This window comes from Crotalus tigris, unplaced genomic scaffold (assembly GCF_016545835.1).
Source record: "Crotalus tigris isolate CLP2741 ecotype Arizona unplaced genomic scaffold, ASM1654583v1 scf7180000017757.759095, whole genome shotgun sequence".
In the NCBI taxonomy this organism is placed as follows: Eukaryota; Metazoa; Chordata; class Lepidosauria; order Squamata; family Viperidae; genus Crotalus; species Crotalus tigris.
This window is the reverse complement of record NW_024096617.1, coordinates 617,040-633,054: the sequence shown is the minus strand read 5'-3', so window position 1 is coordinate 633,054 and position 16,015 is coordinate 617,040. Positions and strand designations below refer to the sequence as shown.

At 43.5% G+C, this 16,015-nt stretch overlaps 1 protein-coding gene across 2 annotated transcripts in view; it reads right to left on the bottom strand.

Annotated features, from left to right (window-relative positions):
• Nucleotides 1-16,015, bottom strand: part of BTAF1 (B-TFIID TATA-box binding protein associated factor 1) — an 86,837-nt gene that overhangs the window by 55,041 nt on the left and 15,781 nt on the right. Inside the window, exons 2-6 of one of the 2 annotated variants that reach the window (XM_039340948.1) lie at nucleotides 14,508-14,631; nucleotides 4,282-4,396; nucleotides 3,410-3,556; nucleotides 1,654-1,802; nucleotides 1,083-1,219 (exon numbers count right to left, since the gene is read on the bottom strand). In XM_039340948.1, coding sequence (XP_039196882.1) covers nucleotides 1,083-1,219; nucleotides 1,654-1,802; nucleotides 3,410-3,556; nucleotides 4,282-4,396; nucleotides 14,508-14,631 — 672 coding nt within the window. Of the gene's footprint in view, nucleotides 1-1,082; nucleotides 1,220-1,638; nucleotides 1,803-3,409; nucleotides 3,557-4,281; nucleotides 4,397-14,507; nucleotides 14,632-16,015 lie in introns of both variants that reach the window. The other variant, XM_039340947.1, reaches the window with a different exon arrangement.

The following is a 16,015-nucleotide window of genomic DNA, read 5'->3' as shown; positions in this document are numbered from 1 at the left end:
CACTTGTGCTAACGCCGCCCCAAGCATCCCACCAGTGCTAGCACCACCCCACCCCAAGTATCCCATCAGCGCTAGCGCCGCCCTGAGCATCCCGCTTGGGCTAGCCCTGCCGCGCCCTGAGAGTCCCACCGGTGCTAGCGCTGCCCCAAGCATCCCGCCATGGCTAGTGCCATCCCATCCCTGATTGTCCCACTGGCACTTGTGCTGCTCCGAGCACCCCGCCAAGTATCTCATCGGTCACCCATAGTGTCACTAGTGCCACCCATTGTTTTCCACCAGCACTAGCGTCACCCCATTTGCAGCACTCGCGCCCATGCAGCCCCGTTTGCATGCATGCATGTGCTTGTGTGTGGCCCAATTGTGCATGCGCACGGGGTTTGTGTGCACACACGCACGGCCCATTCACACACATGCACATAGCAGTGCCTGCCTCCCTTTCCAGACCACCAAAACAACAAGGTTGGAGACCTCTGGCTTAGACAGAATGAAGTCTACCTAACAAAGGGACTCAGCTCCACGTGAGCCTGAAGCCCTCTGGCAGGCAGCTCTTTTGCTCTCAAAAAAGCTGGCTGAAAAAGGCCCAAGTAGGATTTTGGCTGAGAGCATTTGCAACATGGGACATTTACAGCCGGTTCCCCAAAACAAGAGGGACTTCTCTTTTCTCTGGCAGTTAGTTGCAAACGCCCATGTTAAAAATCCTGCTTGGATTTTGGGATGGACCTTTTTCAGGCAGCCCTCAGGAACTAGAGGAAGTTGTCTTAGTAGGCAGCAATGGCTTGCAACCTTTCCTTGTTTCCCATTTTTGGGAAAGATAGCAGGGAAGATTGAAAATGGACGTCACATGATCCCAGCAAACTGTCATAGATGCAAATGAGTTGCCAAGTGCCCAGATCACAACCATGTGACAATGGGATTGCTGCAACAATTCTAACTTTGGGCATGGGGTCAAAGATCCCTGGCTGTATTTGTCAGCAAAAGAATCAACAAAGTTTCCTGTAATGTCTTTTGATTTAAGAGGTTGGACTAGATGGCTTCTAAGATCTTTTTCAACTCTAGAATTTTTAAAATTCTATTTACAGTACCTTTTTTCATTGGTCTCTACTGCATCTTTCGATCTTTGTTTTGCAAACAACTTGGCCATTCTTTTAGCCTTATTTTTTTGTCTGCTACTCATTCCAGCTCGAAATTCTGAATCAATCAATTCCGCAGCTTGGAGAGTCTGAAAAGGTTCATAAATTTAGATAAATCCGAGAGAAGCAAATTTTCATTCCATTCATGAAAAACAACTTTCTTTACCCCTCCACCTCTTGTGGCAGCTACTAATATTTCTCCCAAACTTGCTTGGCTACCAAAGAAGTTGTATGGCTTTTTAGAGGAAGATGATCTTGAGATACAAGATTACACTTGTAGTAAAGTTTAGTAAAGATGATGTAAGACCTTTACTTGGAGCAAAGATCGGTGTTTTGATCTCACCAACCTGTTCTTTAAAGGACAACAGACGTCCCTCAATATGCAAAATCATTTCTAATGATAATCTTGATTGGCCTTTCTAAAGCGGTATTTATTGGCAGCTTACAAAAAAAAAAAAAAATCCACTGCGTAAGTCCATGCAGTCCAATAGCCTGAAGTTTTACCTACAGGTTGTTTGTGTACCAGAATCGATGAAGCTGGTGTGTAGTCCAAATCCTCATCATTGAACAAATCTTCTGTACTCATTCCAATTGCAGCTCCCATATCAAGGCCAAGTTTCTTTTGAAGCAATTTCCTTTGTCGGGCTATTCTTTCTTTAGGATCCACTTCACCTTAAAAAGGATACAGCCTATGTTCTGACAAAACGTGTCTATATTTTGCTGAAATAAAGTCTGAACACATTTTAAATCTAAAAGCCCCCCAAAACCCTTAATAGTTTAGTTTCCTCCAGTGATCTTTACAACAAAGAAATGTTGTGCAAAGTACACCAAACATTTCCTGATTATTGTTATGTTTGGTTTGCAAACTATATTTCAGCTTTTATTGTTTGAAAAGAAAGAGTCTATCTCTTTAGAAGCGCTATGACGTAAGAACTGCACAATAATTTATTTTGCTGCTATGTTATATTTTTCAGGCAACTAATATTTTCAAGGTCTTATTCCATTATTATCTTTGGTAAGCTTACCCACTACAGAAAAACAGAAAGTTCTGAAAAAGCTTCTTCACTAATTCATGCACCACTAGATACCCAACTAATTAATTCAAAGATACAGGCAGAAGATTATATTTAAAGTCTTATCTTCTATGAAGTGAAGTCTCCTTCCAAACACAGAAGTTTTTATACAGAACATGCAGGGTGCCTGTTCTGTTGCCCTCCTTCTGAGATATATCTGTTCCCCTTTCCCCTGAAAATTTGGTTCTTCCCCTAGAGCAGTGTTTCCCAAACTTGACAATTTTAAGGCATGTGGACTTCAACTCCCAGAATTCCACAGCCAGCGTTGCTGGCTGTGGAATTCTGGGAGTTGAAGTCCTCATGCCTTAAAATTGTCAAGTTTGGGAAACACTGCCCTAGAGCTTCACCTTAGGTTGATATTTTATTGTTATTGAACAGTTGTTATTCCATAAGTTTGGGTTTTTAATTATATTTTAGCCTTGATTTTACTGTGTGCCACCCAGAGTTGTATGGCCTTAGACACTAAATAATCTAAAAAAATAAATATTCTGGTCAGTAAACGTAATAAGAACATTCATTCATTCATTAAAAAAAATAAAAAATAAAAGAACACCTCCAATGAAAAATTCATTAACTCCTCTCAGCTGCCTTTTGTGCTGCCCTTCTCTGCTCAAGAAAGTTGTGAAACTCTCTAGAACCTACCAGGGCTGAAGAAAGAACAAAGAATTTGAAAACAAAGCCTTATTTTTCTTTCCTACCAGCCAAGCCATCTCAAATGCAATTAAAAAATTACTCTGCTAAAAGGAGACATCCTCAATCTACTCTGGTACATAATATGTAAAATCAAATTAATGCAATAAAAATAGAAGAATCTACATTCTTTTAATGACATGAACATATTTCAAATGAAACAATTTCCTATGACGCAATGAGGAATTACTGAGCTTTGAAAAGAAATATCCTATGAACTGTAAACCCCGTGAAGACTAATTCTGTCACCAAAATCAGAAACAGAAAAGGATTATTTAGTTTCTATGTGAGCAGGGTGAGAATTTAGTTTCACTCGCTGATTTGATAAAGGAAATAAGATTCTGGCAGTTGTGGTTACCTGAATTATTAAAGATGAGATAATGATTCAGTTAGCTGTAAAAGCAGCTAACTAAATGTATTTAATCACAAGAACAGAAAATGTAATTGTTTACAAATACATGAAAAAAATATTGCTAAGTATACAGGACAACGTGGAAGTATTAAAGGAACAAGTACCAGATGTATCATCTTGAACCTCAAATTCAGCACCAGCAGACCCAAGAAGAGAAGCTCCATGCTTTAAAAGTCGACAAATATCAAATTTGTCAAAACGTAACCGATCAGAAGTAGAGGTATCTTCCATCTGATTTTCACAGCCACGTTCTAGATAAAAGTTAGCAAAACACAATTCAAACATATTTTACTATTTTACTAACATTGTAAAGAATTACGTTTGCAAGTAAGGTGCAGGAAGAGATAATGCTCCTATCATATACCTCCTAATTTCCCAATATTTTATGCCCAAGGAACACTTTTTTTAGTATTTGTTGTATTTCTTGCCCAAATGATTTCATTTATTACAATTTTAAAAGTAAACAGAAAGACAGCCTATTGCAAAGCAAAGCACTATACTTGTACTCCCAATAAAGCTTTAGGAACTCACATAAACACCCAAGGTGTTCTTAGAAAATGAAATGGCAGGTTGCATAGTAATATTTTTTGGGAATAGCATGCTCACTTGCTGAGAAAAAAATAGAAAGAGATACTGAGATTGTAAAGAACATCAGGGGAACTTGGAGGCTGCTTGGGGGAGCAACCTTGGTGATTTGTTTTCTGGTGGCTGGGATTAGCCACCTGCATTATGTCAATCATTCAAATAGTATTTTTTCCACGCTCCCAATATGCCCCAGAGTCAAAAAAGATGTAGACCCCAGATTAAACAGAAGAGTCCCCTTGTGTTGTGTTCTTCATTAACTTGCAAGCATGTTACATAATTAAAAAAATGTTACAGACAAGGTCTAGAACAATTCTTGAAGATGAAATCCATTTGCAGACTATATAATTATTCATATATAAGCAGAATTTAGTATAGCTTCTTTCTAAAGCACCTTGCTTTGGTTGTGGAGTTGGATTCCATTCAGGTACATTTTTTACTATGGCTTCCACAGCTTGTCCAGCTGCAATGCGGGTATCCCAGTTTGTACTCCTTATGTGTACCAATACCTTTAAGAAAAATTTTGAAAAACAGTTATTCATATTTCTTATCTTAAATGTACTTCATTTAATTCCCGACTAATATTGCAGCCAACGGTCAAGAATTTCTGAAGGATAAAAAGCTAATAGTTAAAAAAGGGTCTATAAATATACAGTAAATCACTTTTAAAGATTCCCATAAACTGGCATTTATCAAATGATAGATTGAAAGTGTCAATATTGATTACTAAATTTAATAAGACATTTTTCTAATTATTTGGTTTGTACAGAAGTGTTTGCAGAAACCTAAACATTTAATGATTATCATCAATTATATGGCTTTCTACATTTCATATTATTTTTTTTTGCCCAAAACCATTTAAATTAACCTAATCTTTTAATGATTTATAGATGAACCACCAAAAAAGAATCATTGTCTTTTAAGAACACAGATAATGCCACTGATTAGCAACACAATAATAATAATAGTAAAGTTGGAAGGGACCTTGGAGGTCATCTAGTCCAACCCCCTGCTCAGGCAAGAAACCCTACACCATTTTGGACAAATGGCTGTCCAGTCTCTTCTTAAAAACTTCCAGTGTTGGAGCATTTACTGCTTCTGGAGGCAGGTTGTTCCACTGATTAATTGTTCTCACTGTCAGGAAGTTTCTCCTTAGTTCTAGGTTGCTTCTCTCCTTGATTAGTTTCCACCCGTTGCTTCTTGTCCTGCCTTCAGGTGCTCTGGAAAATAGCTTGATTCCCTCTTCTTTATGGCAGCCCCTGAGATATTGGAATACTGCTATCATGTCCCCCCTTGTCCTTCTCTTCGTTAAACTAGACATACCCAATTCTAGCAACCGTTCCTTATATGTTTTAGCCTCCAGTCCCCTAATCCTCTTTGTTGCTCTTCTCTGTACTCTTTCTAGAGTCTCAACATCTTTTTTACATCGTGGTGACCAAAACTGGATGCAGTATTCCAAGTGTGGCCTTACCAAGGCATTGTAGAATGGCATTAATACTTCACGTGATCTTGATTCTATCCCTCTGTTAATGCAGCCTAGCACTGTATTTGCCTTTTTGGCAGCTGCAGCACACTGCTAGCTCATATTTAGGTGATTGTCTACTAGGACTCCGAGGTCCCTCTCACAGTTACTACTATTGAGCATGGTGCCACCTATGCTGTGCTTGGGCCCAGAACAGAGCCCTGGGGCACCCCACTACACACTTCTCTCCATATAGATGCAGTTCCATTGAGGACTACTCGCTGAATATGGCCGGTCAGCCAGCTACGGATCCATCTGGTGGTGATTCTGTCTACCCCACATTTTTCTATCTTATCAAGTAGTAGGTTGTGATCAAATGCCTTACTGGAGTCCAAGTAAATTAGGTCCACAGCATTCCTCTGATCCATTAATTTTGTCACTTGGTCAAAGAATGCAATAAGATTTGTCTGGCATGATCTATTTTTGACAAACCCATGTTTGCTTTTAGTAATGACTTTGTTTGCCTCTAGGTGTTCGTTGATTCGTTGTTTGATTATCTTTTCCAGGATCTTCCCAGGTATTGAGGTCAGGCTGATAGGTCTGTAATTTCCTGGATCCATTTTTTTTCCTTTTTTGAGGATGGGAACTACATCAGCTCTTTTCCAGTCCTCTGGTAGTTCCCCTGTGTTCCAGGATCTTTGACAAATATAGTTCAGTGGCTCCGATATCACATCTGCCAGTTCCTTGAGAACTCTGGGGTGTAATCCGTCTGGTCCTGGCGATTTGAACTCATCTAGGCTGGACAGGTGCTCACTTACCATTCTCCAGCACTGGAGATGGATAATCCACCAATGGGTTGAGACTGTATTCCTGCCCAATCAGATCAGTCAGCCAAAGTTGCCACGCCCGTCCTGGACCACGAGATTCCCAGTCTTGACTGATCTTGACCAGCATTCAGACGTGCAACTTGGCTCTTAGGCAGGTACAGTTTCTCTCCATTGGTGGATTATTCCAGTAGCTGAGAGTTGGTAGCAAGGATTAAATTCTGTTTAACTGGCCCCTACTAAATTTCTAAACTTTAAAATTTCAAGGGAGCCTAAAATTCACAACCCCACGGGGAAGTCTCCCTTGATAGAGAGGAAGGAATTTCCTTCCTCTCTATCTTACCTATCTTACCTCTACCTTACTCCTCTCCCTTGACCTAGCTCTCTTCCCTTCACTTCCCTTACCGTTCAGCCGGATCAGCTGAGCAGCGCAGACGGAGCTTGTGGCTGCAGCTCCACGGCAGAAGCACGCTTGGGAGGTGTTTGTGAGAGGAGGGGAGGCGCGGGGAGAGAGAGAGAGAGCAAAGCGCAGGGAAATCTCAGGCCCTAGTGTGGAACAGCTGACAGAGGGAAAACAGGAGAATTTGCCTTCCTTCTTCACCGGAGAGCTTCGACAGTTTAAAAGGACCGCCATTGTCGGAGCTGCTCAGCGCACGCGCGTCCCTTTGTTCTAGTGCACGTGGCATCGCACAGCAAGAAGGAGCTACTGCGCATGCGGAGTTTTTTCCCGGCAGCATCAACTGTTTTGGGGGGGGGGGGTTTCCCCATCACTCACAGAAAGGAGAAATCTGACCAGAGAAAGATAGCAGAGAGCATTAAGGTAAATAGAAAAATAGCATCTTCTCTTCCAGGACTTGGTGTCTCTCCAACTACAATCAATTAAAACAAAATTAATTGCTAATAATTAATTTAATTAATTCAATTAATTAATAAAAAAATTTTAAAATATTATCTGGCTCCACCCGGACCTCAGGTAACCCATCAGTAGACCTGTATGTATCTGGATTATTATTGCTTGGATTCCAGGCACCCCAAATCGTGTGCCTGTCCTTATCTGCAGCAGAGCGGGCCGGGTTCCAGGCATCCCCATTAGTGTGCCTGTCCTTACCCGTGCACAGCCATCAATTCGGGCCTAGACACAGAGGCTGTACCTGGGTTCCAGGCACCCCCTGTAGTGCGCCTGTCCTTACTCAGCGTGTATACTCTCCTATTACCGGGGTTCCCCTCTCGTGACCCTGCGCTATTGGAGAATGGAGGAAGCTCTCATGCCCTCTACAGGAGCCCTGCCTTCCACGTCAGGAGCACCCGGTTCAGAGAGCTCCGACAATACAACAGCCTCTAAGGCCAGATCTACAAAAAAGTTGTCCAGGAAGGCAGACAAACAAGCAAACAGGAGACACCAAGCCCTAGAAAAAGAATTTGCCCGTGCTCAAAAAAGGGCCAGAATAGAGAAGAATCAGAACGGGAACCTAGCCCCTGAGTTACCTCTGGGGGCCTCATCATCCCCTCTGGGGGTCTGGTCAACAGGGGAATCATCCCAGTCCCCAGCAAGATGCGGGAAAGGTGAATTCTCATCCCTATCCCAATCTTCTTCGCCACGGAGGTCACAAGGAGCTCCAGAGGCCACATTTACACCTGTGACAGCGGGGACACAAATGAACTTGGCCCCTCTTATTCCATCGGAGGACCGGCTAGCGGCCTTAATAGCGCAAGCGGTTGACCGTGCCCTCGAGGCCAGAGCCCAGAGCATCAAGCCGGCAGCGGCCAGACACAGATCTGGCCATCAGAAGGAAACAGAGGACCAACAAGACCCCTCCTCCCCTTCTGGGTCATCCCTTTCCGATGACTCTTACCTTGACCAACCAGGCACATTGCAGGAGGTTCAAATGTCCGAGGACGAAGACAACCTGCCTGAGGTGCCTTCTTTCAACGGTCTCTTTAACCCTTCTCTTTTTGTCACCCTACTGCATAAGGCCAAATCCATGGCTCATCTCGGGCAGGGAACTCCAGCAAAACCAGCCCTTCCCGACGCGGAGGCAGACCCCAGGTTCGCCGAAAAGGTAACCACTCAACACCGCATTCCTTGTCCGGCCCTGTTCCTAAACACGGTCCGGAAACAATGGACCTCACCAGCCAAGGAACTGGAGGAGGCGTTGGAGGTACTGATGGTAGATGAGCCCTTAGGGCCCCTAGTATCGGACACTGCCATATCGGGAGACTTTTCAGAGGCCCTTAAAGCTGAGGACCGCAAATGCAAGTCCACCTACCGGAGAACGCACCAAGCAACAGCATGGGCTACTAGAGCCTCTACCTCTGCTTCTTTTTTCAGCAGAGCCACACTCTGCTGGCTGCGTGAATTGCAAGGCCGAGTCCCGGTAGAGGACATTACCCAACAGGAACTCAGCAAAATGGTTGCAGCCACGGAGTATGCGTCAGACGCAACACTCCAAGCGGCCAGGTTCTCAGCCAGAGCAATAGCGTCCAACATTACGGGCAGACGCCTGCTTTGGTTAAAACACTGGCAGACCGAAGCCAAATCCAAATGGAAACTGGCATCTGCCCCGTACCAGGGAGCCAAATTATTTGGCAAGGCACTAACGCCTTATCTAACGGAGAATAAGGACAAATGCAAGGTCCTTAAACACATTCTCAAGAGACAGGAGAGACGACCAGGTTACTTCGGAAGGAAACATTCCTTTCGCGCAGAAAACAGATTCACCTACTCCCAGCCAGCACAGCCCTTTCAGGCTAGACAGAATAGGCAGGAGAGACAAACAGAAAGGCAAAACCCAAGGCCTAGGCAGCAAGCGCAGGGAAGGCGGCCCTTGCAGGGGAACAACCGTCCCTTTCGTCACTCCAGATGACTCCTCCTCAACCCTTCCCATAGGGGGCAGGCTCGCCCAGTTTGCCCACCAGTGGGAAGAAACCACCACGGACGTATTAGTCAGAAACACCATACGCCACGGGCTCTACCTAGAATTCCTCTCCAAACCACCAAACCGTTTCCTTCCCTGTCCTTGTCCCCGAAACCAAAAAAAGAAGAAACTCATGAACGAAGCCGTTCAACACCTACTAAGTATCCGAGCCATAGAACCAGTACCACTGGACCAGAGAGGTCAGGGATTTTACTCCATACTGTTTGTGGTTCCCAAACCATCAGGAGGATGAAGAGCTATTCTAGATCTCAAAGGCCTAAATTTCCATCTGGCATATCGCAAATTCAAGATGCAAAGGTTGCACTCCATACTAGGAAGTGTAAGAAAAGGGGACCTCCTGACGTCTATCGACCTCATGGAGGCGTACTTATATATCCCCATCTCTCTGACCCACCACCGGTTCTTACGGTTCGCTTACGGGGGATGTCACTTCCAATACAGGGCTCTCCCATTCGGCCTATCATCAGCCCCCAGGGTGTTCACCAAGATACTGGCGGTCCTGGCAGCTCATCTAAGGGCCATACCGGTCAGAGTTCAGTGCTACCTGGACAATATATTAATCCAGTCATTGTCTGCCCGCTCCACCCAGGCGGACCTCAAACTAGTAGTGAGACTGCTACAGGATCACGGCTTCTCGGTGAACTTCCTTAAGAGCCACCTGGTTCCGTCAACGAGACTATTACACCTCGGGGCCATCACAGACACAGTGGAGTGCAAGGTATACCTCTCCCAGGAACGCCGCAACAGCATAAGGGAGGCAATAACACAGCTACGCCGACGTCAGTCGGTAACGCTGGTCAGCCTCTCCCAACTGTTAGGGAAAATGATCTCGACCATAGCAATCGTCCCATGGGCCAGACTGCATTCACGGGAGTTACAATGGTTCATGCTTCCGTTCCAGAGGCAGGAGCTCAGCGCATCTCAAAGAAGGGTAGGGTCACAACAGGTATGGTGTTCCCTCAGATGGTGGCTATCACCAGCCCTATTCAGAGGCTCCAACTTCAGGGAGCCGGACAGAATAGTACTCACGACCGACGCAAGCCTGTTCGGTTGGGGAGCTCACCTTGGGACCAGGTGGATGCAGGGCCGCTGGTCCACAGTGAACCTCCGTCACAACATAAACTGGCTCAAACTTCGAGCCATCCATCTGGCACTACGACACTTCCACAGCAGGCTAACATGGCCCCACGTACTAGTCCTAACAGACGTGACAGCCAAAGCCCACATAAATCGGCAAGGGGGAACGCATTCCCACTCCCTGTGGTCCAAAGCATTCCTACTGGGGACTTGGGCAGAACAAAACCTGGCCTCAATAAAGGCCGACCATATATCAGGGGAAACAAACACCCAGGCAGATCTATTGAGCAGGTCAACGGTAGATCACACGGAATGGCGCCTCCACCCGAGGATCTTCAAGGAGATCTGCCACCGCTTCGGCCTTCCTCAGGTAGCCCTATTCGCTTCCCCGTCCAATGCCCAGCTGACTCGCTTTTTCTCCCGATTCCCATCCGTGGGAGCGGAGCAGACGGATGCCTCCTATACACTTCCCCCCCCTGCCTCTCCTCCCATCCGTAATACGCAAACTTCTCCAGGAACGAGCCGAGATAATCCTAGTGGCCCCATATTGGCCCAGGAGACCTTGGTTCGCAGACTTGAGAAGCCTCTCTCACACGAATCCCTGGCGAATTCCCCCAGAGAAAGTCTTACTCAGCCAGGGGATGATCTTACACCCAGAGCCACAATGGCTACAACTAGCCGTTTGGCACTTGAACGGTCAATCTTAAAAAGGGGACTTTGTTCACAGGGAGTAATCAGGGTTATCCAGGCCTCCAGACGCCCTTCCACGAACCGTATTTACGAAACCACGTGGAAAAGCTTTCAGGCATGGTGCTCTGAACGGAGCCTGTCCCTCAGAGAGCTCACAATTCCCAACATTCTGGAATTCCTACTAGGCGGCCTAGAGAGAGGCCTAGCGCCAAACACACTGCGTAGGCAGATCGCTGCCCTCTCAACAATACTGTCGGGCAACGCTGGTGAACCCCTGGACCAACATCCCCTATTCTGCTCCTTCCTCAAAGGGGCTGCGAACATTAGGCCACCTACCGTACAGAGGTACCCCTCGTGGGAGCTACCACGAGTACTGCGAGCTCTCACCAGAGCACCGTTCGAACCACTCAAAACATGTGACATCCGCTACCTAACCCACAAGGTAGCATTCTTGATAGCAATTACGTCGGCTCGTCGTATATCCGAGTTAGCTTCACTCTCAACAAGGAAAGACCTGTGTTACTTTCACATGGACAGGGTAATCTTGCGACTAGACCCTTCCTTCATTCCAAAGCTCAACTCCCTTTTTCACAGGTCACAAGAAATAGTCCTACCGGATTTTTGTCCAAATCCAACTCATGCCCTAGAACGACAATGGCATACATTAGACGTCCGCAGGGCGCTAAGGTACTACATTTCACGGACAGCGGAATTCCGCTGTTCAGAGGCTCTCTTTATATCCTTTCACTCCTCCTCTAGAGGCCGGAAGGTCTCTTCCTCCACCATTGGCAGGTGGATCAGGGCATGCACTGCTGGGGCATATCAGGCGGAGGCTTTGCCGGTCCCCAGACATGTCACGGCTCACTCCACAAGGAGTGCTGCCACCTCAGCAGCATGGGCCACGCAGGCTTCCATTGAGGAGGTTTGCAAGGTGGCCACTTGGGCCTCGCCTTCCCCATTTATTCGCCACTACAAAATCAACAAATACTCCTCTGCAGAGGCTTCCTTCGGTAGGAGGGTTCTTCAGCAGGTGCTAAACGAAAGTTCCACACAGGACCAGTCTATTCCCCACCCCGAGGGACAATAGGCTTTGGTATGTCCCATTGATGGATTATCCATCTCCAGTGCTGGAGAAGGGGCGTTGCCTTACCTGAACGCCTTTTCTCAGCATGGAGATGGATAATCCACACCGACCCTTGTAGACCATGATGGTTAGGGGTAAATAGTTTGAGCCAAAACGTCTTGCTGTCAGTCAATGGCTTCGCTCGTGTCAAGACTGGGAATCTCGTGGTCCAGGACGGGCGTGGCAACTTTGGCTGACTGATCTGATTGGGCAGGAATACAGTCTCAACCCGTTGGTGGATTATCCATCTCCGTGCTGAGAAAGGGCGTTCAGGTAAGACAACGTCCCTTTTCTTGCCTATCTTAACTTGTGTTTCTATTTTGTTTTTTATGGCACTATTTTTGATAGGTTGGTCTGTTTTTTCCCTTTGTGTAAAGACAGATGCAAAAAACGAATTAAATAGTTCTGCTTTCTCCCTATTGCTTGTCACCTTCTTGCCACTTCCACCCACTAATGGACCAATCATTTCCTTCACTTTTTTCTTGTTTTTTACATGTTGAAAGAAGCTTTTTTTGTTATTTTTGACTTTGGTCGCAAGCCTTAGTTCATTTTGAGCTTTGGCTTTCTTCACTTCATCTTTGCAGGCTCGGGCTATTTGCTGATATTCTGACTTAGTGCCCCTCTTTCCACTTTCTATACTTGTCCTTTTTATCTTTCAATTTGTCAGAGAGTTCTTTATGCAGCCATGCTGGTTTCTTTTGGTATTGTGCTAGACTGTGCTTTTATTATCTCATTTTTCAAAATTTCCCAAGCTTCTTGAGTTGTTTTCCCCTTGAGGATTCTCATCCATGGAATCCTTCCCAAGCCCTCTCTAAGTTTATTGAAATTAGCTCTCTTGAAGTCCAAGACTCTAGTTTGACTGTGTTCTATTGCTTGTGCTTTCATAATGATGAATTCTAATATTGCATGATCACTTCCTCCCAGGGTTCCTCTGGCTTCAACACCTTCTATCATTTCATCTCTGTTAATGAGAATTAGATCCAAAATGGCTAATCCCCTAGTTCCCTTCTCTACTTTTTGGGATACAAAGTTGTCTGCTAGGTTTGCCAGGAACCTGTTTGATCTTCCACTTGGTGCGGAGTTTGTCTCCCAGTTGATGTCAGGGTAGTTAAAGTCCCCCATTACTATTGTGATGTGCTTCCTACATACCTTAGTTAGTTGACTAGCAAAAAGTTCATCTATTTCCTGTTTGGTTGGGTGGTCTGTAGTATACACCTATGGCAATGTCATTTCCCCCTCCCCTTTTATATTGACCCAAATGCATTCAAGACAGTTTTTATCATTGTTGTGCTCTATAGAGATGTAGTTATTTCTTATATAGAGATGTAGTTATTTCTTATATAGAGAGCAATTCCACCTCCTCTTTTATTTGGTCTGTTTCTTTTAAATAATTTAAATCCCTCTAGCTGTGTGTTCCATATGTGGGTTTCATCCCACCATGTTTCCATAATGGCAACAATATCGTATCTGCCCTCATTAACCTGAATTTCTAGTTCACCCTGTTTGCTGTTCATACTCTATGCATTGGTGTATAAACATTTGAGTCCTTTGTGAGTGGCCCTGTGTTTCCTTTCTACATAATCTGTGTGGTGCCTGAGTTCCCCTATTGTCTTACCACCTATTGGTTAGTGCACTTTGTGTGGCACTTGCTATTAGAGGCTTCATTTTGCTTGATAGCAAGGTTGGTATTCTTGTCCACACACACATCTATGCTACATGCACTGATAGCCCTATAATTTTTAGATTGCTGGGGACAGGGTTGTTCCGTATCAATTAACTTCCTGTCCCCGCTGTATGACATTTGAGTTATACAAATGACTCAAGAATGGAAACACAGTAGCCCAATAAAAAATTCAGCACATTCAATATCAGTTCCAAGACAAATATGCATGGTGTCTAAAAAGTTATGCCCCCCCCCCCCTCAAATGGATGGGGCAGAATGTTCTGTATTTTGGGAAACATCTATGGAGAAAATAATGCTACAATATTTGCTTAAAGCACCCATAAGATGTCTTAGTTTTTCTGAATCTAGCTCAACAGGCTATAATCTCACCCATTTTAGAATATAGTTCTCAAAAAGCCTAACACAGCTCTAAAGTTGTAGAAATTCTGCACTCCTGTTAAATAGGCCGTTGTATAAATTTTTTCATGAACATCTCCATGCGCTCCTTAAATTGGAACACTCTTTCTGTGATAGAATGCTACAGAAAATGCAATTTGGCCTTTGAGAGGTAAATCCAATAGTTTTTTCCTCTGTTCAATCATGTCCAATTCTCGATATTGCTTAGCTATTGCCAGCAGTTTTCTTAGCAAGGCTTTTTAAAAGTGGTTTGCCATTGCCTCCTTCCAAGGGCTGAGAGAAAGAGACTGGCCCAACTGGCTTTATGCCTAAAACGGGATTAGAACTTATGTTTTCCTGATTTCTAGCTTGATGCCTTAACCACTACATCAAACTGGCTCTCTTATCCCCAATGTTATATTGCTTATAATGACATCCAAAGCATTTACCTTAGCCAGGAGATTATTCAATTCATGTGGATGAAGTTTTACAACCTCCCCAAGTTGCTGGGCAGCTGCTTTCCTTGTAACTGGTGTTGTGCCAGTGTCCAATAAGATAAAGAGGCGATCAAGTCTGACAGAGGGGAAAAGATAAAACTATATAAGATATATATTCTGCCTCATCAATCTTAAAACAAAATACAATAAATACAATTAATCTACAATAATTGCCAACCAGAGTTTGAAAGAACTCCAGCTGTTGTATTTCTTATATTTCATAAAAATATCATTTGGAAAGCTTATGAGAAAAACTTACATTATTTCAAAGTGCATTTTTTGTTCTAAGTTCCATCAAGTGGCGGTATACAAAAGAGGGCCCACTTTCTATTGTTCCATCTCTCTTTCTAATTACACAGGAATAACTTTAGACAAAATGTTTTATTTGCAATAATGAGATCTAATATCTAAAGCTGATATTGGAACAAATGCAACTGACAAATGCGATTCCCAGTGGATAACAGTACTGGTGGTTAGCTAATCCTTCTAGTCCTAGTTGCCACTACAGGAGGTCCTCGACTTACAACATTAGTTTAGCAACTGTTTGAAGTTAAAATGGCACTGAAAAAGATTTAATTTTATGACCATTTTTCACACTTGCAACCGTTGCAGCACCCCCATAGTAATGTGAACAAAATTCAGATGCTTGGCAACTGAATCATATTTATGATATTTGCAATGCTGGGATCATGTATTCACTTTTTATGACCTTCTGACAAGGTAAGTCAATGAGGAAGCCAGATTCACTTAAAAATTGCATTACTAACTTAACAGCTGTGTCAAGAAAGGTCATAAAATGGGGAAAACTCACTTAAAAATGTGTCACTGAGCAACAGAAATTTTGGGCTCAATTGTGGTTGTAAGGACTACCTGTATATGTGAACACTTCTAGTGACGATTTATGTTAAAAAAAACAACAAAACAAAAAACAGTCACTGCCTTTAACATAACTATTATAAAAACAAGGTACATATACAATGGGGCAAAAAAGTATTTAGTCAGCCACCAACTGTGCAAGTTCTCCCACTTACCATAATCAGATAGTGTTTTACATCAACATATTATCACTTCAAATACCTCTTGCAAATATATTCAAGTTCTTAATCCCTCTCATCCCTTTTTTATCACCAATCTTATTTCTTCTTCCAATAATAACTAGTTTAGTTAAAAAAAACAATATTATCATATCTTATCAAATCATATTATTATATACAAACATCTCTTAAGTAATTAAACATTACACATGTATAGAGTTATAGTTTTCTTACTTCTAAATCTAAATCATTATCCTTAACCTTTCAACCAAATAAGTCCATTTTTGTTACTTATAGTAGTCTTTGACGTAATTCATTTCCATTCATTAAAGAAACCAAATTCCATCCAATTAATTATCATACCATATCAAGACGTATTATTATACACAAAAATCTCCTAATTAAGCATTTCAAAATTCCAGTCTA